Here is a 22201-nt window from a genome sequence, read left to right on the forward strand (position 1 = left end):
TACGATGCTTTCCATTGTTTCATTAGATGCAAATATTAACATTTATGAATTGTTCATCAAATAAACGGAAATACCTTTGTCATAACGGGGAGTGTCGTACTACCCGGAAATTGTAACTCTGGAGGCGGGAATTTCCTGTTACGTTTTTACGCATGTCAAGATGGAAATGTTGGAATTACAGCAGGCTCACATGTTCCATCTCAACTAACGACTGTGTGGTACTCTGTGATGGGTCGTTGGAAAAGTGTTACTATCGCGACGGAAGGTGAGCTGAGAGCACGGCGTAGCAATTTTATGACTCGAATTAATATGGTTTTGTGCTCTGCGGGCTTCTGGGTTTTAAGGACAAGGCCCAAAGTGAAGTTAAAGTGAAGTGAAGTTTCTATCACAGCTAATCACACGAGCAATACGTGCAGTAGTAATTGTGTGCAACTACAATAGAATAATGGAGAAAAGAGACAACGTTGACATTAACTTTAATTTGCTATTAACTTTTTAACTATTAACTATTTTTCCAGTAGGGGTTTTGCGTTAGATTTAATTGAATAAAGATTGGAAAACACAGTAGATCTAGATTTTTTGGGGGACTAATAATGCAATGTGAACTTCCTGTGTTGTAGGTGGACTCATATGTTTACAGTTGTATTTTCCACTTGAGGCACGATGAGTCTGGCTCTTTCTGATCTCTTGGTGTGCTGCAGGGGACTAGAGAATGACAAGGTTACAGAGAGGAAGGTACCTTAGTCACACCAGCATATAAAAATGTCTTCCAGTATGTTCCCCAATGGTGCATTTATGGTCCAGGGCCACTTGACACATTGTTTTCTTGTGTTTATGCTTGATGCCTTCAGAAAGAAGCTGAACGCTTCAGAAAGCTCATACGATCTCCAGAGATTGTGCAAGAACTTGATCGTACCTCGGGGCCTAAAACCAAAGGCTCCAAACAACTCACATGGGATGCTGTTTTCAGGTATTACACTGATTGTTGTGTAAGTAATTCAGTTTCCCGCTGCTATTGCCGAGGACAGGGACTGAGCACCACAAATTGACATCCCTCCCTGACCGCCCAAATAGGTTTATAATTGCCTATTGATGCCAATAAGACTGCATAGATATTTGGCACTTAGATGCATCGAGATAGTGGCAAAGTACTACTTTTGCCAATTTGAAGCTCCTCTTCTCACTTCAACATGGTCTCTTGGCAACGAGATGCAGTATGATGGCACCAAAGCAAAAAAAAAAAAATTGGCCCTTAGCACAAAAACAGCAAATACTGTAGGTGTTTTTTGTTGTTGTTGTTAATTAGTGAATGGATGGGTTAATTTGCAAATGCCAATCTGCAATGGGGATCACTCTACATGTTTCCTAGTGACTTTGATTTTTGTACATTCTACAATCTACATAAAAATGCTGTCTTTAATATGATATTTGATTAGTTTGTTAATGTTATTTGAATTTGATATGCTGTATCTATAAATTGTAGCTGTGTTGATGAAATTTGCCCAAACTAGTTGTATTATGTTAATCTGCCAGTATTCAACTGCACGTTCTTTAATTTCTGATGTTGAAGATTTCTGCAGCGATACCTCCAACGGGAGACTGAAACCATGAAATCGAGTAAATCCAACGTCACGACCACAACGCTGGCCATCCGGCAGAAGAAGATGTCTGAAATAAGCAGTTTGATCAGATTTTTTGTGTGCTACGCAAACAAACGTAAGGATGCTCTGTTTGCAAGAGGTGTGAGGTTTCCTTTTTCTTATTGCAGAGCTCTGAATGGATAGGCTACGTTTCTGGTCGTTGTGTGGCGGGTATTGTAGTGTCATTTTTTTTTTTGCTATTCAGGTGGGCCTCGGCTAAAGTGCAGTGAGCTGCTGAAGCATGTGATTGACGTTCTTCAAAATTCATACAGCTGTTCAGCCTTTGGAAAAGACTACAGCAACCTGCTTCTAAGGGAAATCCTGTCTGTTCGCAAGTACTGGTGTGACATCACTCCACAGCAGTGGCACAGTCAGTAGAAAAATGAATGAGAATTCAACATGTTTTATTGAGTTTTTCTTAATTGATTAACAGGAATTTATTCATAGTAATTATCAATGGATGTTTGATGTTTTGCTGAAGGTCTTTTGGATGTGTACAGCCGCTTGTTTACCTCCTCATCCAAATCCATTAACCGTGTTCTTGTAAGTCGGGTCATCAACACGGTGGTGCGGGGCTGCTGCATGCAGACTGATGGATTCAATAAAACCCTGTTTAGCTTCTTCTCCAAGGCATTGCTCAATGCAAGGTGAGTAACTTTTCAACCCTTTGAATCTACGATATAGTTAGCGCCTTATCCTCCTTTAGCAATGTTTACTTTATTACCAGTGTTTACTTTATTACCTCAAATTGTTCACTGGGTGCGTAGCCCATTCGAATAAATGCTGCTCCTTAAATAGACACACATCTCCTCTTCTTCCATCTAGTGATTAAGAAAATAACATTAGGGTAGCTGTAATTAACTTTAATATGACCTACTCCACCTTGGAGGTGGGGTGAACTCCATGACTGAGAGTCCTTCTGTAATGGTCAACTGTGAGGAAATATGGTACAGTACCTGTGTAACTCTTGTCTTTTTCCTGTTATCATCAGGCATGAGAAACATTTGACTGTTTTGGAGCATGTTATCTCGGCTCTTAACACCTTCTTGAAAGCTGTGGCAATGAACTGTCGGATGAGGGTGTGTCAACTGGGGGAGGAACTGCTCCCATCAATACTGTATGTCTGGACCAACATGAGGCCCAGTGATGCTCTCAAAGAGGACATTGTGGAGTTCTTCAACTTGCAGCTCTGCATCCATCATCCCAAAGGAGCAAAGACCCAGGACACAGGTCATTGGATTTAGAGCATTGGGAAGATTTGTACATGTTATCACATGAAAATGGTAAACGGTTTGCTGGGTTGATAGTACGATATTTGGAACATTTTTATGCTGCTTTTGAAATTGGTTGTATATTGTGTGTCCAGAATTGTAGGAAGAAAATATTCAACCCAAAAGATATCTCTTCCTTATAATGTGCAATACGATCCTTTTTGTGTCTTTATTCTGGGTGCAGGTCCAGTCCATGAATTGTAAAATTTATAACATTATTCTACTTTATAGGTGCTCATGCTGAGGACTGGGCCAGGTGGCGAGATTTGCTGTACAACCTCTATGAAGCATTAGTTAAAGAAATCAGTCATATTGGGAGCAGAGGGAAGTATGTCACTGGCATGAGACATATCGCCGTCAAAGATAACATCATCAAGCTCGCAGCTGATATTTGTCACCAGGTAACAAAGATGACGTCAGCTGTTGAATGAATTAAATGAAGCTTTACATGTAGCCAAATTAGGTGTTTGCAAAGTTGATTCTTTTTGTGCTTGCTGCATGTTGTAGCTTTTCAGTACTGACGGAGACTCTCAGATCTCTGAGGCAACGCAGGCCTCTTCCCTGATAGCTAGTTCCCTCTGTGGAACACCAAGCAAGCGACGACGAATTGACCTCAGTTGGGAGGTTCTTTTGGACCGCCTGCAACCTCATTGTAGCGACTTTGATATCATTCCATGGTATGGACAGTACAGCGCACATTTGACCGCATAACAGATTTCTAGAGAGAGAAAATAAAAGCTTTCATTTTCAACTCTCAGGCTACAGATCACAGAAGCACTCATATCGAATTACCCATCAATGGTACCCAGCCAAGCGACAGTCCCACTGTTATCATTGTTGCACCAGCTCTTCGCCGAACACCGGAGAGGAGAAAGGGGGCTGTACGTACTGCGCTGTTTACGCGAGGTAGCCCGATGTCAAGCCCATTTTCCAGAAAGGATCAGAGTTTATAAGCCAGAGCTGGACAAACTTTGGAGTCGGGTATGGCCTCTGACACTGCGCCGTGTGAGCTCACCCCAGTTAGAAGCTCTCAGCCTTGACCTACTGGTCTCCATTGTCCACGGTGGACTGGTCAATGTGGATCGAGAGTTTTGGAAGCTCTTCTCAGGATCAGCATGTAAACCATCCCAGTGAGTCACTGCTCATTTTTCATCCTGAAACATGATCCATCTGTACATTTTCTGTACTGCTCTCCTGACTTAGACTGAGAGGCACCCTCACCTCGTATTTGTTCATAGACCACTTTACAACCACAGATTTAACATAAGATCAAACATAAAACATATACAGTAATAAATAAAAAGATAATACATTAAAGTAGTGCCTTGAGATACAAATGACCCCACTTATGAGTTTCAAGATCGAAGCTGTCATTCAGATGGTTTATTCATTTTATGCTATGACATTTTGAGCGCAAACTTTAATTATCAGTGCTGTATGGTGGCAGTGAACATAACACACCTCACAATAGTAGCAGTTTATACGACAGTGAACAATTCATCAAACTGTTTAATCACTCTCCCAGTTTAAGTTTACTCCCAAACTAAACATAAGACAAAGACAGTTACACTTTGTGTATTTAAAACAGCCATATCGGTTAGAATTTCATCCTGCTAGCTTTGTGCTAACGCTAATTAACATTGATGTTGCAGTCCTTTAACTTTGTGTTTCTCTCTCCAGGAGCTCTGTGATTGGTCTGGCCCAAGCTCTTCTGAAGTGTCCGGTCCCTAAGGATCACCTGGGAGTCCCAGATGGATCAGGGTCACCTAACTTGAAGGAAACCCTCATTAGCTGGTTGTTGATGACAGATCAGAGTGAGGAGATGGAGGATAACTCCAGGCCTCATCCCATCATTTGCAGGTTGGTGTTTTGTTTATATATATTTTTTATATTTTATGTCGTGTTATTTCCTTCCATGCCTCTATGTTTTAGTCCTCTTAAGTTTTTATTCAATTTTGGTTTTCCACAGCGATTTTCCTCACAATCTAATAGCAAACATCCTGGTCTCCTTGACCTTGAAAGACACCTGTGCTGGCCTGAATTTCCTTCTCGGTTCTGAGGGAGTAGAGGGGTGAGAAGAAACGTGCTCTCACATGAGCAAGGGCTGGAAAAAAAAACATGTTCGTAAATTCGGTTTTCTTTGAATCATTCCAGTTTCAATTCTTCTTTCTTGTAGTGCTTCTTCTCAAGTGTCCACATCACTCGGTGTTAATGAAGATTTGGACAAGATTGAGAGATTGTACTTGCAATTTAGCTTTAACACGGAGTTGGCACGAAGCATAGGATCTGACAAGAAGTCCAAGGTGACGTCAACTAATGGGCACTTCACGGCCATCGGCGGTCTCAAAAAGAAGTTGGAGCAGTCTCTTCTTTGTGTCGCCGACAACCTTCTTAACTGCTACTTTCCTAATGTGAGTTTTGAAACTGCGCTTGCTCATTTTTGTGTGCAGTCATCATGGTAAAACTTATACACTCATTGACCTTCCACAGAGTCAGTCCACAACCCCAGAGTGCCTGTTGCGCTGTTTAAGCCTGCTGACGGGTGTTCAAGCAGGTTACGTCTCCACAGGCTGTCTCACTGAGGATGAGGCAGAGCGTTCCCAACTATTCACGAAAGCTAAGGTGATCATTCAAAGAGTTTCAGGTTTAAGTGATCATTAATTGCTCGAGTTTTGTGTCCTTAGTTAAAGTATGTCTTGTTTCAAGACCCTGGCTCAGGAGTTAAGTGGATTTGTGTCGAGCGTGAAAGTGAAGATGAGTGAAGAATTAACCATGACCACACTGAGGTCTGTCATTAGGCTATGCACTATTTCTGCCACAACAAAAAACAAGGTGAATTTTATGTATTTATTTTTTTAATATTGACCATTATAATATTCATTTGTACTAATTGCAACTTCATCTTCTTTCAATAGGAAAATATTTGCATATTCTCCTCTCATCTTTTCATAATGGCTCTCCCGGCGGGTTTTATCACAGAGCTGGCAGAGATTTACAAAATTATGGTAAAAAGTCACCCTTCATTTTATTTAAAGTGCTTTGCACAGTTTTGCATGTAAAACAGTCATTCTATTAAAATCCTCATGTCCATATCCTCACCCCCATATCTTCAGCTCAGCAGCGTTTCCCCGAGAGCTTCAGTTGTAGATGAAGACGAACCTACGGATAATGACTGGGAAATGACCAGAACCCCGCATGGAGACGACCATCCTCTATTCGATGATGAGGAGTTCCACAGTGGGACTCAGAGACCAAGGGGAGGAGACAGCAATGAAATGTCAAGTGGACCAGGTAAGAGGGATTCTCCACAGTTGCCTACATTCAGTTTATTGTACCTACATTCATTGTTGAAAAAAATTGTTTAATTCCGCTCAGCAGCATGAACCTTATTATTCATACCATTAGCCCATGCTCTAAATGAGTTTAAAAGCTCAAGCAAAAATTTAACAATGTCCTTTCTGTAGGTGCAAAAAGCCTGTTAGCTGACGAGCATTTGGTCCACCAGGATCTTGCTCTCCTCGATATCTTGGAGTTCTTGTGTAAGTGCGGCTCAGTTCACCCCGTCCATGGCCAACTTTATAAACCTCAGGAGGTACGACGCAAGCTCTTGCTGCTGGTGGAGCAGATTGACCCTAGTAAAGCCCTGCATGTCAACATGGTAGGTGTCATTAAGACTTTCAATGTTTTTGAGCACAAGAACTCGAAGAAGAAAAAGTGTCTCTTCTCTTTATAGTATCTTGTCCTGTTAAAGAAGCTCCCGACTGAGGACTCCCTCACTCCAGAAGAGTTTGACTCTCTGCTTCGTCCTCTGGCGTAGGGAAATGTTTTTGCCTTTACTTGCTCTGTTCCTGTTTTTAAAGTTAGTTGTTTTAGCAAAACATAAAACTGAAAACCGATGCCATGATTTAGCGTGTATTTTAAATAATGTGCTTTACTCCCTTCACAGGGACCTGTGTTCTTTGTATCGTCAGGATCAGGAGATATGTGTTGCACTTCTTGTGGCTTTATTGCCCTCCATCAGGAGCTTGGGGCGAACCCACGACATGCAATTAGAGATGAAGCATGTGCAGGGCTCCCTGCTACAAGTGCTGTCAGGGTTCTGGTCTGTAGCATTGTGAATATTTGATCGATAGGTGGTCTGAAACACACAAGGTTTATGCCGGTGTTCTGTTTTAGTTACCTGAGCCAAACGGGGAAATGCACAGCCACTGTCCGAGTTGCTTTAGTGCGATGTCTGGTTGCGCTACTCGAGGTAAGCCTTTAGAATGTATGGTAGTTTTGCCAAAGGTTATGATCCTTACACGTCAGTGATAGATGATAGACTGCAAGACAGTTCATTCTGTTTCGCTGTAAGGGACACCTATTGCTACCACTGAATATGCTAAGATTAAAATTATGCCATGTACACTATTCCAGGCTGACCCATGTTGCAGTTGGGCCATATTGAGTATCAGGGAGGCTGAAAGAGAGGAAGACCGTCCAGTGTCTGTCATCCTTCCATCTCTCCTTGCGGATCCCCATCACCAAGTCCGCATGCTTGTGGCAATGTCATTGGAAAGGTATGCTAAAGCCGTAAAGCTATCTCACGATACTCACTCACTTTGCAGTGCCAAATATTTATATTGCAACCTTGAGATGTCTTTTTTATTGGGATGCTTTGTGTCTAGGTTATTTCTGGACATGAGACCCAAGCACAGAGACGAGAGAAAGATGTTGTCGGACCAACAAGCAGTTTTTGAGAACATTTACTTGAAAGCTCAAGAGGGCATGACACCTGTGGTATGATAACTTTATAGGTCTTATCACCCCTTTGTTTTGTGTATGCTTTATTTGTTGATATCATCAAATTCAGAAAAGCAGCTCAACTGATGATGAGCAGGATGAGATTTTCAACCGAAAGGCTACCTTGCTGAAGAGTTTGTCAGTTGTGCTGTGTTGTAGTCCAGTCTGCGAGAAACAGACCCTGTTTGCCCTCTTCCAGTCTTACAAGGAAAATAATATTGAGGAGCACCTCATTAAGAAGGTAAAATACCAAAAATGTTGTGTTTATCATTTTAAACTGCAACTGTTATACTCTGTGTAGATGGATGCACAGATAAACATTAATAATCCAACGAGGGTAATATATTTAAGGACATTAGAGCATTTAATAGTTATTGGTTGAGGATTGGGCGGCCCGGTAGTCCAGTGGTTAGCACGTCGGCTTCACAGTGCAGAGGTACCGGGTTCGATTCCAGCTCCGGCCTCCCTGTGTGGAGTTTGCATGTTCTCCCCGGGCCTGCATGGGTTTTCTCCGGGTGCTCCGGTTTCCTCCCACCTTCCAAAAACATGCGTGGCAGGCTGATTGAACACTCTAAATTGTCCATAGGTGTGAGTGTGAGTGCGAATGGTTGTTCGTTTCTGTGTGCCCTGCGATTGGTTGGCAACCGATTCAGGGTGTCCCCCGCCTACTGCCCGAAGACAGCTGGGATAGGCTCCAGCACCCCCCGCGACCCTAGTGAGGATCAAGCGGCTCGGAAGATGAATGAATGAATGAATGGTTGAGGATTTTAATGTATGCGTTAAGATGGAGTTTAAGTGAGCGTGTAAGTCAATTAACTGTATTAGAAGAGCGACAAGTGAATTATATCCTTATTGGAATTGTGGTTTGCAGTGGTATCACACTAACTGGAGTTATGTTTTGGTTACTTTTGTGCCCCTTTTAGAGGGACATAGTGTTAGAAAAAAAACACAGTAAGATTTATTCTGCTGCAGACTATAATACACCTTCTTAAATTTCTACCTCTTTGACATAAGAGAATGTTTTATTTAGAGTTCTTGCATCTCGTTAGATGGTGATGGTATAATTTAAGCTGTAGCCACTGGGTTACATTGCATCGAAAAATGTGCAAAAAGGGTTTCCTTTACAACATTTTTGCTTTTGTCACAGATGTTGTGTAGCGTATCCAAAGCACTCGGCTACAACAAGATGAAATCATTTGTCAGCTCTCACCTGTACTACTTGGTTGCCGAATGGCTCTCCCAGAGACAGTCTGATGACAGCTACACACTTGAATCTTTCCCTTTCACTCTACTCGACCATGGCACGCTCAAAGATTTCTATAGGTTAGAAAGTAAAACTTGAATATCCCTCGCAATATTAACCAGCATTTGTTTAGCATCCTTTTGCCTGCTTGCAGCTCCTCCAACCAGGTGCTCATCCCGCACCTCGTCTTCCTGGATGACTTTGAGCAAGTGAAGTCTATTGGCCGGTATCTTGAGAGGGACTGGAGAGAGCTTCTGGCTGACTGTTTCCCCAAGATCATGGTCAACATCCTACCATACTTTGCGCTGTCTGGCCAAGAGACAGCACAACAGAGGGAGAAGGCCCACCGTGTGTATGACCTGCTCAAAGATGCAAACTGTTTGGGAAAACAGGTAAAGGTGAATTTATAGCCTTAGACCAAAATTTAATCTAAATCTTGCATTTTACTTCTTGTGCATTTGAGTTTAACCACATTGTGTTACATTCAGCATCAACTGCTTTCTCATGCTGCAACAGGAAGATATGATGATGATATTTATGTCATATTTATGATACTCCATGTGATATTTCCCCTCATTTGTCATAGCAAATTGACTGCCTGATACACAGTAACCTACCGGAGTTAGTTGTCGAACTGCTAATGACTCTCTATGAAAGGGGTGCTTCTGAAGAGGACAGAGGAGACTTGAAACGCTTTATAGGGTATGGGGGTCATTTTTTTCTCTCTACTTTTATTTTCAATACTGAAAATCGATGGTGAAAATGGGTGACCTTTTTGTGAGATAGTGTTTTCAGGGGTAGACCATTTTTTTATTACATGCAGGTTCCACTATATTTGATTATTCAGTCAGTTTTTTTTTTCATTTTCTCACTTGGGCTGAAGTACCGGTAGTTGCATTCTGTACCATTATTGTTTTCTTTTCAACAAAATAACTTACTAAAAAGGGCCAATGTAAATCTCTTTTTAGGGAATTGGACCCTGTCCCAAACCCACCTTACTTCAGCTCTCAGGTCATCAAAGCTACACTGGACTATCTGAGCAAATGCCACAGCTCAAACCACAAGTCCCTGGTAGCCATTCTGTCAAAAACGCCAGTAAGATGTTCTCATCCGATGATAACATTGTTTATCTTGTTTATCATATTTTGGATATTCTTTGAGAAACTCTTCCTTTTGTCCTGGTCTTCCTCAGATATCTATTCAGAGGATTCTGCTGGCAGTATGTGAAAAGGCCGCTGTGACAACTAACGGTTATGAACGTCATCGCATCCTCCTGATGTATCACCTCTTTGTCAACCTGCTGCTCAGGGAGGTGAAAGACGGTCTTGGAGGAGCATGGGCTTTTGTCCTCAGGGACATCATATACACACTCATCCACCATATCAACAGCTGGCTGGTGCATGCAGACACCCACAGGTCACTTGATATGTTATGCATGATGCACCTAAAATCATACTCTTCCTTTGTATCTGGTACAAGAGCCTGAAAGATGGCTTGGTTTTGGTTACAGGATTTTTTTTTCCCATTCACAGGCCAATTCAGTGTGATGAGGTCTCCAAGCGAAGCTTGTCCCTGTGCTGTGACCTCTTGACTGCCGTGTGTCAGGCTGCTCTGCAGTTCTGCGATGATGCTCTAGACTGCCACCTAAAGGTCATTGTTGGTACTCTCACTGCACAAGTGACCTGCCAGCCAGCTATCTCACAGCAGGTAATGTTTTCATATGAAAAGCTCTCACACATTGAGCTTAGTGCTGACAAAATTTAGAACTTTTCCTAACTGACATTTTGTTTGCTGGTCAATCGCAGTGCCAATAATATTCATAATGTACTGTATATACAGCCCTTTGATATACAGGAGCTGTACCTTATATTATTTGATTGTGGAAGTGATCAAAAAGTTGTGGCCACCTTGTTTATGTGTGGAATGAGAACAAATCCGTTGAAAGTGCTTTTATGATGCATATATTGTACATGGTAGAAAAGTGAGGGGATAGAGGGGAGAATTCTTATAATTCATATTATTTTGAAGCAACCTCACCTTTATTTGTCTCTCTTCTGTGACCCTCCAGGTGCTCAGTCTATTGAAATTTCTTGTCATAAAAAATCAACACAAACTGAAGGCAGCCATTTGTAAGTTGGAACCGTTTCCTGACCTGCCTGAATTCCAAGAGCTACGTTCTGTCCAGAACGATCTCAAATACAATTCTGGGACCTTCACATTGAGACAGGTAACAATTTTCTTGTATTTTCCATGTTTTTACATGTGATTATTTTGTATTTGTGTGCTGGAATGGCTGGACATAACTTGGGAGTAAATCTGTCTCCGTAGTACTCTCTTTTACTGCCACAGTCTCCTTGATTTACAGGAGATATCACACTTCCTGTCTATGACACCTTCTGACTCATTACCACTGACCAGACTTGAGGGAATTCGGCAACTTTCCCAAAAACTGCATGACAACAAGGAAGACATAAGGGAGTTGCTTAAAGAGTGCCATGGTAGGACAGTACATGCATTTCATGTTAATATGTTCTACGTTTATTAGACATGACCTGATACAGTTTTGTGTCTGCCCACCTTAGCTGAGCCCACAAACAGCATCCTGGTGAAGCTGGTTCTGGATCTGCTGCAACTCTGTAAGCTGGCAACCAACCACCCTACTGGAGCTGACATTTTAGGTATGCTCCTAATTTAAGTGCATGGCAACAGGAAACCAGTGTGCTTTTCACTTTCAAACTGTAACGTCCTCCTCCAGAGGCAGCAGGAAGTAGTCTGGGAGAACTGGGGCCTGTAAATCTCTCCACCATCGTCTTGCTCCACGGCAGAGATCCTCTTTATGAAAAGGCTATGACCATCTTCCCCTCCACTGACTCTCGGTGTGTTTACATCATCCTTAACTGTGTGAATGACTCCCTCACTCACCAGTGGTAAGGCATGTCTTTAATCTCTGAAAAATCTGTTGAAGGGAGATGTTTTATGACTGCTCTGCTCTGATTTGCTGGTAGTATTGATGTGAGGAAGGCAGCAGCTCAATCTGTGAAAGACATCCTTGCCACTCAGTCTGGAATCAACTTTTGGGACCAGCACAAACACAGTAGAGACCCCATGTTGGCATACCTAAATCCATTTAGAAAAGCTAACAAGAAGGTGAGTTTATGGCAACTGATAACACAGGTGGGATGTGGGTGACATTCAACAGTTTTAACCAGATGGCCTAAAGAACGATATCAAAGAAACTGTTTGAATCATGAAAATTCTATTGCCTATCGTCTTTAAATTTCCCCAGTGTGGGACGAATAAAGGATATCTTATCTTTAGGTTCCTTCTGTTTGTGACAAAACTCACAGAGGTCAAATTCATATTTTCTTCAGGTGGCTACTATGAGTTCTGAGGAGAGTTTGCAGGCCAGGCAGAAGCTGGAGAACCAAGACTTTTGGATCCCACAGATGGGCGGCCACACAGTTTGGCTGAAGTCTCTGTGCGCTGCTCTGCTGGACAGCGGAGGAGTCAAATGTGAGCCTCTCCTACTGTCCCGACCTCTTTGTCTGGTAAGTAGTCTGTGAAGCAAACTTGAATTTCTTCTCACAGTTTTGACCAAAAAAGAGCCTTGTGTCATAGCGTTCTGTCATTTACTGTTGTATTCCTTTTCTGTCGATAGGTGAACTTGGACTGTTGCCAGAGGCTGTTGCCCCTCATCATTCATTCTATCCTCCTGGATGACAGTCAGGGCTCCTGGAGAGAGTTGCTCTCTACCCATATCAAAGACTTCTTCAGTTTTTGTTCCCGAAGTGCTCAGGCTGCGAGCCGCTCCACCACACCACTCAACATTGACTCCGGTATAATGAATTGAAAACAGATGAGAGTGATTTATAGTTTTCCTGTCATGAGCATAAATTATTACTTGCAGAGACCGACACCGCCAGCCAAGGCTTGTACGACAAGGCATCTCTGCGTACCATGCTGGCCGTTATTGACTATCTGAGACACCAGCAGAGACCGCTGACATCGGATAGGTTTGCATTCATATTATTCATGTCGTTGTCATATTGTTTTAAAGGAGATACATGGTAAATATTTTTCACAATTTGAATAAGCTCCCATCTGTCTTGATCTAAGGTCTCAAAGTTCACATTATTTTGCTTGACCTGGGATAGAGCTAGTCGTGCCTTGCACTTATTGGTGACTTTGTCATTACATTGATCTTTCTTTCAGCACTTCTAGCTACCATTTCCCCCAAAATTAACTGGTTTTATTGGAGATTTCTAATAACTCTGAGACTCGCTCCAGTCTCGCAGATGTTAACTCACCTTTGGGTCGGCCTGAACGACTGACGGAAACTTAGTGACTGACTGACGATGTCCACCTCTGACTATTTGTATACAGTGCTTTAAAGCTACGTCAGTCTGCGGAGGCTTATACCATGACAAGCATATCCATTTTTTAGCAAGCCTTCTGGCACAGTGTGTGATTCCAACTTCTGGCTGGACCTGAACTACTTGGAGGTGGCCAAATCTGCTCAGTCATGCTCTGCTCACTTCACTGCTCTGCTCTACACTGAGATATATGTGGATAAGATTAAATCAAATTTGGAGGACAGTCGCAGGTATGTATATACATTTTAATGACGTTGTTAGATTAATTCTCTGGAAATTGTGGTTTAATTCATTTCATATGAATCACTTTTCAGAATATTTAGAGAGTTGCTGCATTGCAAATCAACATAGTTTTCTTTTGTCATGTTTGTGCATCTCTATTGAATGAGCAGAACAAAAGGTAAAGCAACACGCAAGATCAACTTTGAAGAAAACAGCCAAAATCTCACCATCTCATTCCTGACCGGGAAAAGTATGGAGGACTCCAACATCAGCTTGCAGGTCAACCATGTGTCAGATATGACACTTTTCAATGAACATTATTTAGATTTTCTCTTAGCCACATGAGCTTTGCTTATCAAATCATTCATCACATTACAAAAGACTAAATTAGATTTACATAATCATAGGAACTGCTGATTGACGTCTACCGGAGCATCGGTGAGCCTGACAGTCTTTATGGCTGTGGAGGAGAAACAATGACCAGTCCACTGACAAGGTAATACATAATTTTGTGATCAGACCTCTATTTTCAATGTGACATGTTCTCTGCAACTGATCAGACTCACGAAAGTCTGTCGAACTAATTCTGCAGGATTCGAACATACGAGCATGAAGCTATGTGGGGAAAGGCTCTGACTTCATACGATCTTCACTCGACCCTGCCAGATGTCACTCGACAAGTGGGAATTGTGGAGGCAAGTTAAACATACCAGTCCATGTCAGATGTAGTCTCATGGGTCTGAATTTACACAATGATTTCAAGTAAGGAGATAAACACATATTTTTTAGCAAGTTGTTGTATGTATTTGCTATTTGCTAACATAGTTTGGTTTTATTCCTTACCAGTACATTTTCTTGAAAGACAGACAATACTTTACAGACCTTGAGTATAAGGCTCTTGTTGTTGAGAACTTGAACTACGTATCACACATACAGGGCCTGCAGAACTTTGGTCTGAGTAGCATCCTCACCACCTACATGAGGGGTCTGGAGAGTGAAGGGGTGGAGTGGGGAGCTGAGCTGAGGGAGCTCCGTTTCCAGGCTGCCTGGAGAAACACTCAGTGGGACTGTGAGCTTTCTGAGAGGTACGGGGAGGACGAAGGGCCTTGAATTAAATAAATAAATATTAACTCGAGAACAAACCCAATTCCGCTGAAGTTGGGACCTTGTGATAAGCATCAATAAAAACAGAGTACAATGATTTGCAAATGATGTTCAACCGATATTTAATTGACTACACTAAAAAGATGAGGTATTTCATGTTCAAACTGATAAACTTTAAAGTTTATAACTAATAGTCATTAAGTTTGACTGAATTTTATGACTGCAACACGTGCCAAAAAAGCTGAGAAAGGACCATGTTTAGTGCTGTGTTACATCATCTTTTCTTGTAACATTCAAAAAACATTTGCCAAGTGAGGACACTAATTGTTTAAGCTTTGTAGGTGGAGTTCTTTCCCACTCTTTCTTGAGACAGAGCTTCAGCTGTTCAACAGTCTCTGTTTTCAATGGGAGACAGGTGTGGACTGCAGGCAGGCCAGGCTAGCACCCGCATTCTGATTGTATTCCGCTGTTATTCATGTCTAACACAATGTCCCAATTTAACTGGAATTGGGTTTGTACAGTATAGAGTGCAGGGTAACTTGGTGTTTTTCATGAATGTCAGGAGTGATAAACACAAGCCGGGCTTCCACGAGTCTGTGTTCTGCGCCTTGCAAGCATTGAGGGACAAGGAGTTCTCCATGTTTGATGATAGTCTCAAACGGGCGAGGTGAATTGCCTTTTTTTGGTCCTAACATAACATCATCTTATCAGATGGTCAAAGAATATCGCTCTTTTTTCCTCTCAGGGGTAGAGAAGTAGAGGAGCTGTGTAAAGGTAGTCTGGAGGCAGTGTCCTCACTGTACCCAGCCCTTCGGAACCTGCAGAGCCTCAGGGAGCTCGAGAGCATCAAACCTCTGTTTACAAGGTAGTTCCAGAATATCAGTGCCAGTGTTAAAACTGTTAAAAATGCAATTTTAATCTCTCCTCTCGCACACCGCGTTTTTGTTTATCAGATCATTCTCAGAGTTGACTGTTAAGAATGTGCATAACCAGAGGAAGCAGCACTCCCAGCTGCTCTCAAACAGTGACTTTGCTTTGGTGGAGCCCATCTTGGCCATTCGTTCTGTGTCCTACAACACCCTGATGTCCAGGACGGTGGATCCCAACACTACTCAGTATCTCAGCTCAGTGCTTACTGACCACTTATTGGAACTGTGCCAGATGGCTCGGAAAGCAGGGAACACACAGGTAGTATCTGCAGAAACTTTAACGATTCAACTACAGGTATCCTCATATTAAATAAACCTCCTGCGAATATTCACTGGGCGCCACAGCTAATAAGATGGCTAAAATATAGTACCCTAAAAATATATGATTAATTACTATGCACAATACTTGAAGTACAAGTACAATATTTGAATTTCAAAGGGTGTGCTGCTTGGTCCAAATTGTGCTTTGTTTGTGAGGTGAACCTGCTTTCGCAATTTATTATGATTGTAGTCGACTAAAACTCTCCGATATATGCTAACTCCTGTGTCCAGTTGGCGGAGCGAGCAGTGTTTCAGATGAAGCAGCAAGGAGTTGACGACCCCCGATCATCATCACCAGTATCACTCTGGCAACTGGAAGAAGCTCAGGTGTTTTGGGTCAAGGGAGAACAAAGTCTGGCTCTCGGCCTTCTGAAACAGATGATCCAGAAGCTTGAGGAAAATGTAAGACAACTGAAAACACTTCTTCACAACCTGGCTAGTTGATTGCTGGAATAAGAGAAACTTTCAGCACCTTAACTTGGTCTTGATCACAAGAAAAGTCTTACCATCATTTTCTTTTCATTGTTGTCTTTTTGTGTCTGATCAACAGATTGACTTCAATCCTGCTCTGGCACCGATCTACACTGAGTGCCTCAGGCTCTGTGGTAACTGGCTTGCTGAAACGTGCCAGGAAAGTCCTGGAGTCATTTTGGAGAAGTACTTGGAGAGGGTGAGAGCTGGCGTGCACTTTTACCCTCTACTCACAATGCAAAAGAAACCAAAAATACCTGTACTATGTTCTTCATAACCTTTTACCACAACACATACATGTCTGTTTTTGTAATATTCTCTTAGGCTGTTGAGGTAATTGAAGTTGAATCCGGAGTGCAGGACGCTCGGCTTCAGAATGAGCGAATGGAGGCCTTCCTGTCGCTGGCTCGTTTTTCAGATGCCCAGTACCAGAGCATTGATAAATACATGACTTCATCAGAGTTTGAGAATAAGCAGGCCTTGCTGGAGAAGGCTAAAGAAGAAGTGGATCTAATGAAAGAGCGTAACGTAATAAAAAACAGGTTTGCACAACTTCCTGTATTTTTATCGTACTTAATTTTCTCCTCTGCACTGATAGGACTTTGACTTGCTGCTGATAGAGGTGGTGGTAGTGTGTACGTGTGTGCGCTTGCGTCTGTGCGTGCATGCGTTTAAACTCATCTTACATTATTACCCTGAAAGAAATGGCTTCGAGATGATTTGAATGTACCCCGTATGTGTACGTGTACATACTGGGAAGACTCTCCCTTACTCCACGAACAACCCAGGCTAAATGTAGCTCCTCCCTGATTTGCAAGGGTTGTGTCCCAGTCAATATTTATCATTTCAACATATGGATTTGGACCAATCACTGTACTACCTTTATATCTTGTCAAGACTTTGGTGCCAAATTTTGAAATTGGCAGAAACATGCTTGTATTTTCTCTGAATCAGGTATACAGTAAAGGTTGAACGAGAGCTGGAGCTGGACGAGAAGGCCCTTTCCAACCTGCAGGCAGACAGACAGCGCTTCCTGTGTAAGGCTGTAGAAAACTACATACAGTGTTTGGAGCAAGGTGAGGAGCACGACACATGGGTGTTCCGCTTGGCGTCGCTCTGGCTGGAAAATGCTGACATGACAGTAGTCAATGACATGATGAAGGTTTGTCAGTCACATCTGAATTGGTTTATCATTTTTGGGTCATAGGCCCTGGTGTATATATCTCTTTTATTAACCTGGACTTATCATCATTTTTTGTAACATTGTAGAAAGGAGTAAAGAAGATCCCCTCCTACAAGTTTCTACCTCTTATGTATCAGCTTGCTGCGCGTATGGGAACCAAGATGGCATCTGGCATAAGAGAGGATGTGGGCTTCCATGACGTCCTTAGTGAAGTGTGTTAGTTTCTGCAGCAGTCGATCCGTATGATTGTACCGATAGTATGACTGCTATTCTTTTATCTCCTCACAGTTGATCTTCCGCTCTTGTCTTGAGCACCCTCATCATACATTGTTCATCATCTTTGCCCTGGTCAACGCCAACAAGGACCAACAGTTTTGTACTAGTCGGCTGACGAAGAGTGCTCCACGTCAGTCTTCGCCATTTGACATGGTAGGATCCCAATGAAGGAAGGAAACCTCATTGATTTGATTGCACCCTTAAATTTACACAAAGTAGCTGCAATTTGTTGCTCTGAATTTATTGGGAAGATTCTTTTGGATGTTTTTTAAGTGTGGTGTCTTTTCACATTCAATCTGTTTGCAACTATGAAAAAAACAAACAAAAAAAAAACAAATACAGTACCATACATAAGGTATATTTTGCCTTGCAGGAGCGTTCCAATGTGGCCCAGAAGATCATCAGTGCCGTCAGGAAAAAGAGAGGCGAGATGATCCGGGGTATTGAGCGACTATGTGACGCTTATATCACACTTGCTTATCTGGATGCCAGCAGGCACAAGGTAGAGAAGAGTGAGTAAAATAGTTCTACACGCACACAGTACATATAGGGATTTCCAACGCTTCACGCAGTTAGTGAACGTAAACATTAATGTCTGGTAACAGTGGACTCATTTCAGTTCTGTTCCATTACAGAGGCAATTCCCATTCCTGCGGATCAGCCAATACATCAAGTCAAAGACCTGGATGAAGTTGCAATTCCCACTGTTGAGCTCAAGGTGTTTGGCGACAATTGAACACATATTGTAGGGGGCCTATGTTTTGGATTTGGACTGTTTTTTTTTCTTCAAAGGCAATAATGGAAATTAATTTTTATGTTTTTAATTTAAATCTTCTTAATGAGCCTTTTCGTAAAACTTATAATCCAATACAAGTATCAAGTGAAAAAATATATTCCCATTGAGTACCGTTAGCACCTTTTCCTTTTATGCTCATATTGTTGTTACCTTGATATAGTATTTTATTTAGAAAAACATTTACTTTGGAATTTTCAGTTGTTTTTTTTTAACCACATAACCATTCGAGTTCCATGATTCTACTCTATGCCATATTTGACCTGAGAACCCATAACACCAAATGTGTCAAGTCTGTTGGAATAGTTTAACCCTCTGCTTCAATAGGTCGATCCTTCAGGTCGCTATGATGATGTAGTGACCGTCCATTCCTTCCTGCCTCATTATCACCTGGCTGGAGGAGTCAACCTGCCCAAAATCATAGACTGTGTGGGCTCTGATGGCAAGAGCAGAAGGCAACTGGTCAAGGTGGGTGGATGTTTACTTGCAAAGTGTGTGTGCGCTACAAGCGCATGTACAAATCTGGCTTTGAGGTTCTGGTAAAGTTGGGTGCCAGTCACGACGAATATGTACTAGTGTTTTTCCCCCCTTTTCTCCGAAATGTTTATTCTGGTTTAGTCCCATGTCCTCATCTGTTTGATTGATGATGTCTCTCGTTTTACCTTCCGTTAATAATTGATGGCGTTTCTGTGTGTAAGCAAACACAACGTTTACAGATCAGAAATACCTTTTCGCACCTATGTCATCAAGGGTGCGCGTGCGTGTGTGAATGTGTATGTATCTGTGTGAGTGAGAAAAGTCAAAACTAATCGTTTGCTATTTGACACTGTCTTAATGGAATAATGACTTGCAGAAGTGTAGCTTTCACTTGTAAGTTTCCATTCCTGTGCAATTGTTAGCATTTTGCGTCATTTCTAACGATGGAAACACATGATCATTGGAATTGTGTCAACCGTGTCGATTTCTCACCTTGTGAACAGGGTAAAGACGACTTGCGGCAAGATGCGGTCATGCAGCAGGTGTTTGCCATGTGTTCCATGTTGCTGCTGCGGAACACTGACACTCACAAGAGGAAGCTCAATATCAGAAGATATAAGGTCACTAGCGACTTGACTCGAGTACTAATTCACCACTAGCGGAACTGAAATCCGTCATAAATGAAGGACTTCCTGTATTTCCTTTCATTACAGGCAATAATAATTTTATGCTCGTTTGAAGGTGGTGCCGTTCTCTCAGTGCAGCGGGGTCTTGGAATGGTGCTCCGGTACGATTCCTCTCGGAGAGTACCTTGCGGATCCCGTCAAAGGGGCTCACAAACGATACCGACCGCAGGATGCATCCAGCCTCGCCTGCCGCAAGAAGATGATGGTACTACCTCGTAGGCATTGCTCCGGGCAGTGGTTCCCAACCTTTATTGGCACATATTTTGCAAGACTTTCACACCACCAAACAAAAATGTCACAAAGAGTCCAGATACTGAAATTATGTCCCAATGTCGCTAACTAAAGTTATTCTGTCATTTTAGGAGGCACAGAAACATGGCTTTGACGAGAAGCTCCAAGCTTACCTCGAGGTGTGCAAAAACTTCAAGCCCGTGTTCAGATATTTCTGCATGGAACGCTTCGTGGACCCCGCAGTGTGGATGGAAAAGCGGCTGGCCTACACCCGCAGCGTGGCCACTTCCTCTATCGGTACTCGGATAGCAAGTGACCTTTAACTGCCACACATCATATCTAAACAGCAGTTTAGAATAGTTGCCAACAGCTTATGATAAATAACCCATGTGGACGTAAGATCTCCATTTTCATCATGACAGTGCCAAGGCTGAGATGTTTTGAAATGGCGGGTGAATGAAGTGACTGTTTTGTGACCAACAGTTGGCTATATCGTTGGCCTCGGTGACCGGCACATTCAGAACATCTTAATTGATGAGCAGACTGCTGAGCTGGTGCATATTGATTTAGGTAACCGCGTTTGTGTGACTCTCATTGCGATCACAGGTACGGTACCTTTTGCCATGGTCCAGCTTAATTGTTTTGTGCAGGTGTGGCTTTCGAGCAAGGCAAGATTCTGCCCACCCCCGAGACCGTCCCCTTCAGACTCTCCAGGGATATTGTCGATGGAATGGGCATCACTGGAGTGGAGGGAGTTTTCAGGAGGTCAGGATGAGGCGAGAATTGACTGTGATTGGAGTGTCATATGTGACTGTTGGTCATTGTTCTCGAAGGTTTCATTCAGCATATCAGCAAGCTCTGAGAAGTCTGATCACGACACTTTTGAATCGGATGTGTAAGAGGAAGGAGACATCTGAAACAGGCTTGATGATTGGTGCTCTTGTGAAGCGTACTTGGGCACCCCTGGAGCAGAATAGCATAGCTGCCGCACACAAGAATAATTAAATACCCATGTACATATTTACACGAGGCATTAGGAGTCAAATAGCAGTGAGTGGTAACTATGAACAGTTGCTGTCGATTCTCAAAAAATTAGAATACCTTAAATTGATTTCAGTTTCATTCTAAAAGTGAAACTTGTATATCATGTAGGTTCACTATAACGAGATTGAGAAGATGTATGATGTTTTTTGGTGAGGGTGTAATTTTGATGATGATACCTTAGAGCTAATGAAAACCCCAAATGAAATACATCCATAACAAGAGTTTCACTCTGGATTTAGCTATATGTAGGCGTTAAATGTCATTTTGTTCCTGTTCAGATGTTGTGAGAAGACCATGGGGGTGATGAGAAGCTATCAAGAAGCTTTGCTGACCATCGTGGAGGTACCACAAAAACTCTTTCGCACTCAGCTGGTTGATTTTTGTCTTGGAAATAAATGCGCCCAGTGTCTCTTTTAGTTAAACCCGAGTCCTGTAAACACCGCGGCTGCGTGTCCCCACGTGTTTTGTCTCATAGGTGCTGCTCTACGACCCCTTGTTTGACTGGACCATGAACCCCCTAAAAGCCTTCAACCTGCAGCACGACGAGCAACAGGAGCTCAACGCCACACTCAGTTCAACCATGGGAGGTGACGACTTGGACAACCACAATAAACACAGGTAGCTCATTTACCTCATTGTCGGCAGCCTAAGGCACACCTGTGCAATAAAAGCGCTTCATTGGCAAATGTTGATAACACTTTTCTTTAATCGTATAAATAGTCTCTGTTCAGTGTACGTATCTTCGCTATGTCTAAATAATATTTGCAGAAAACAGATGATTGCTGGCCATTGTCTCCTTTCAAGCTGTTCTTTTTTCACTTGCTGTGCTTCCCGGCGCAGTGACAGCCAGAACTTCAACAAGGTGGCAGAGCGAGTGCTGCTGCGACTGCAAGAGAAGTTGAAGGGCGTGGAAGGGGGGACGGTGCTCTCCGTGGGCGGCCAGGTCAATCTGCTCATCCAACAGGCCATGGACCACAAAAACCTCAGCAGGCTCTTCCCAGGCTGGCAGGCCTGGGTGTAGATGTCACACCAGAACAGGAGGTTATATTATCCGTATGTTCATTTTTACATTAAAAATGAAAACTATGGCTGATATAAAACATAAAACAAAGCTGTAAAAAAAAATACACACTTGATATTTGGAGTGTTTGCACT

At 42.5% G+C, this 22201-nt stretch overlaps 2 protein-coding genes across 5 annotated transcripts in view; one reads left to right on the plus strand and one right to left on the minus strand.

Annotated features, from left to right (window-relative positions):
* Positions 1–122: 122 nt before the first annotated feature.
* Positions 123–22148, plus strand: atm (ATM serine/threonine kinase). Its single transcript, XM_052078323.1, has 63 exons — positions 123–265; positions 621–735; positions 852–970; positions 1571–1716; positions 1846–2010; positions 2122–2287; positions 2632–2870; positions 3143–3312; positions 3419–3588; positions 3670–4041; positions 4592–4771; positions 4881–4982; positions 5088–5322; positions 5402–5533; positions 5618–5743; positions 5827–5916; positions 6025–6202; positions 6376–6569; positions 6645–6724; positions 6858–7013; positions 7088–7163; positions 7328–7470; positions 7579–7690; positions 7764–7934; positions 8841–9016; positions 9091–9328; positions 9523–9638; positions 9905–10031; positions 10129–10352; positions 10469–10643; positions 11005–11163; positions 11302–11434; positions 11519–11614; positions 11692–11863; positions 11942–12083; positions 12308–12484; positions 12595–12772; positions 12844–12949; positions 13381–13539; positions 13702–13810; positions 13939–14027; positions 14124–14226; positions 14468–14616; positions 15198–15302; positions 15381–15500; positions 15589–15823; positions 16117–16287; positions 16436–16555; positions 16681–16898; positions 17311–17518; positions 17626–17751; positions 17828–17968; positions 18189–18327; positions 18451–18533; positions 18936–19076; positions 19589–19705; positions 19827–19976; positions 20134–20299; positions 20486–20572; positions 20653–20767; positions 21325–21388; positions 21522–21664; positions 21887–22148. Exons 2-63 carry the CDS (start codon positions 664–666, stop codon positions 22065–22067), a joined length of 9252 nt encoding a protein of 3083 aa, XP_051934283.1. The 5' UTR covers positions 123–265; positions 621–663; the 3' UTR covers positions 22068–22148.
* sh3bgr (SH3 domain binding glutamate-rich protein) overlaps positions 3871–22201 on the minus strand; it is a 192267-nt gene continuing 173936 nt past the window's right edge. For all 4 annotated transcript variants that reach the window (XR_007964415.1, XR_007964424.1, XM_052078623.1 and 1 more), the window contains one exon: positions 3871–3880. The gene's annotated coding sequence lies outside the window, so the exon portion shown is untranslated. The remainder of the gene's footprint in view (positions 3881–22201) is intronic.

The sequence above is a fragment of the Hippocampus zosterae genome, chromosome 10 (assembly GCF_025434085.1).
Source record: "Hippocampus zosterae strain Florida chromosome 10, ASM2543408v3, whole genome shotgun sequence".
Lineage (NCBI taxonomy): Eukaryota > Metazoa > Chordata > Actinopteri > Syngnathiformes > Syngnathidae > Hippocampus > Hippocampus zosterae.

Bases quoted from the DNA above. Each gene is read 5' to 3' on its own strand.
- atm (XM_052078323.1), top strand. From the start codon at position 664: ATGAGTCTGGCTCTTTCTGATCTCTTGGTGTGCTGCAGGGGACTAGAG. The intron at 12,773-12,843 runs GTATAATGAATT...TATTACTTGCAG, and splicing joins ACCACTCAACATTGACTCCG to AGACCGACACCGCCAGCCAA. The intron at 18,534-18,935 runs GTGTTTGGCGAC...CTGCTTCAATAG, and splicing joins TTCCCACTGTTGAGCTCAAG to GTCGATCCTTCAGGTCGCTA.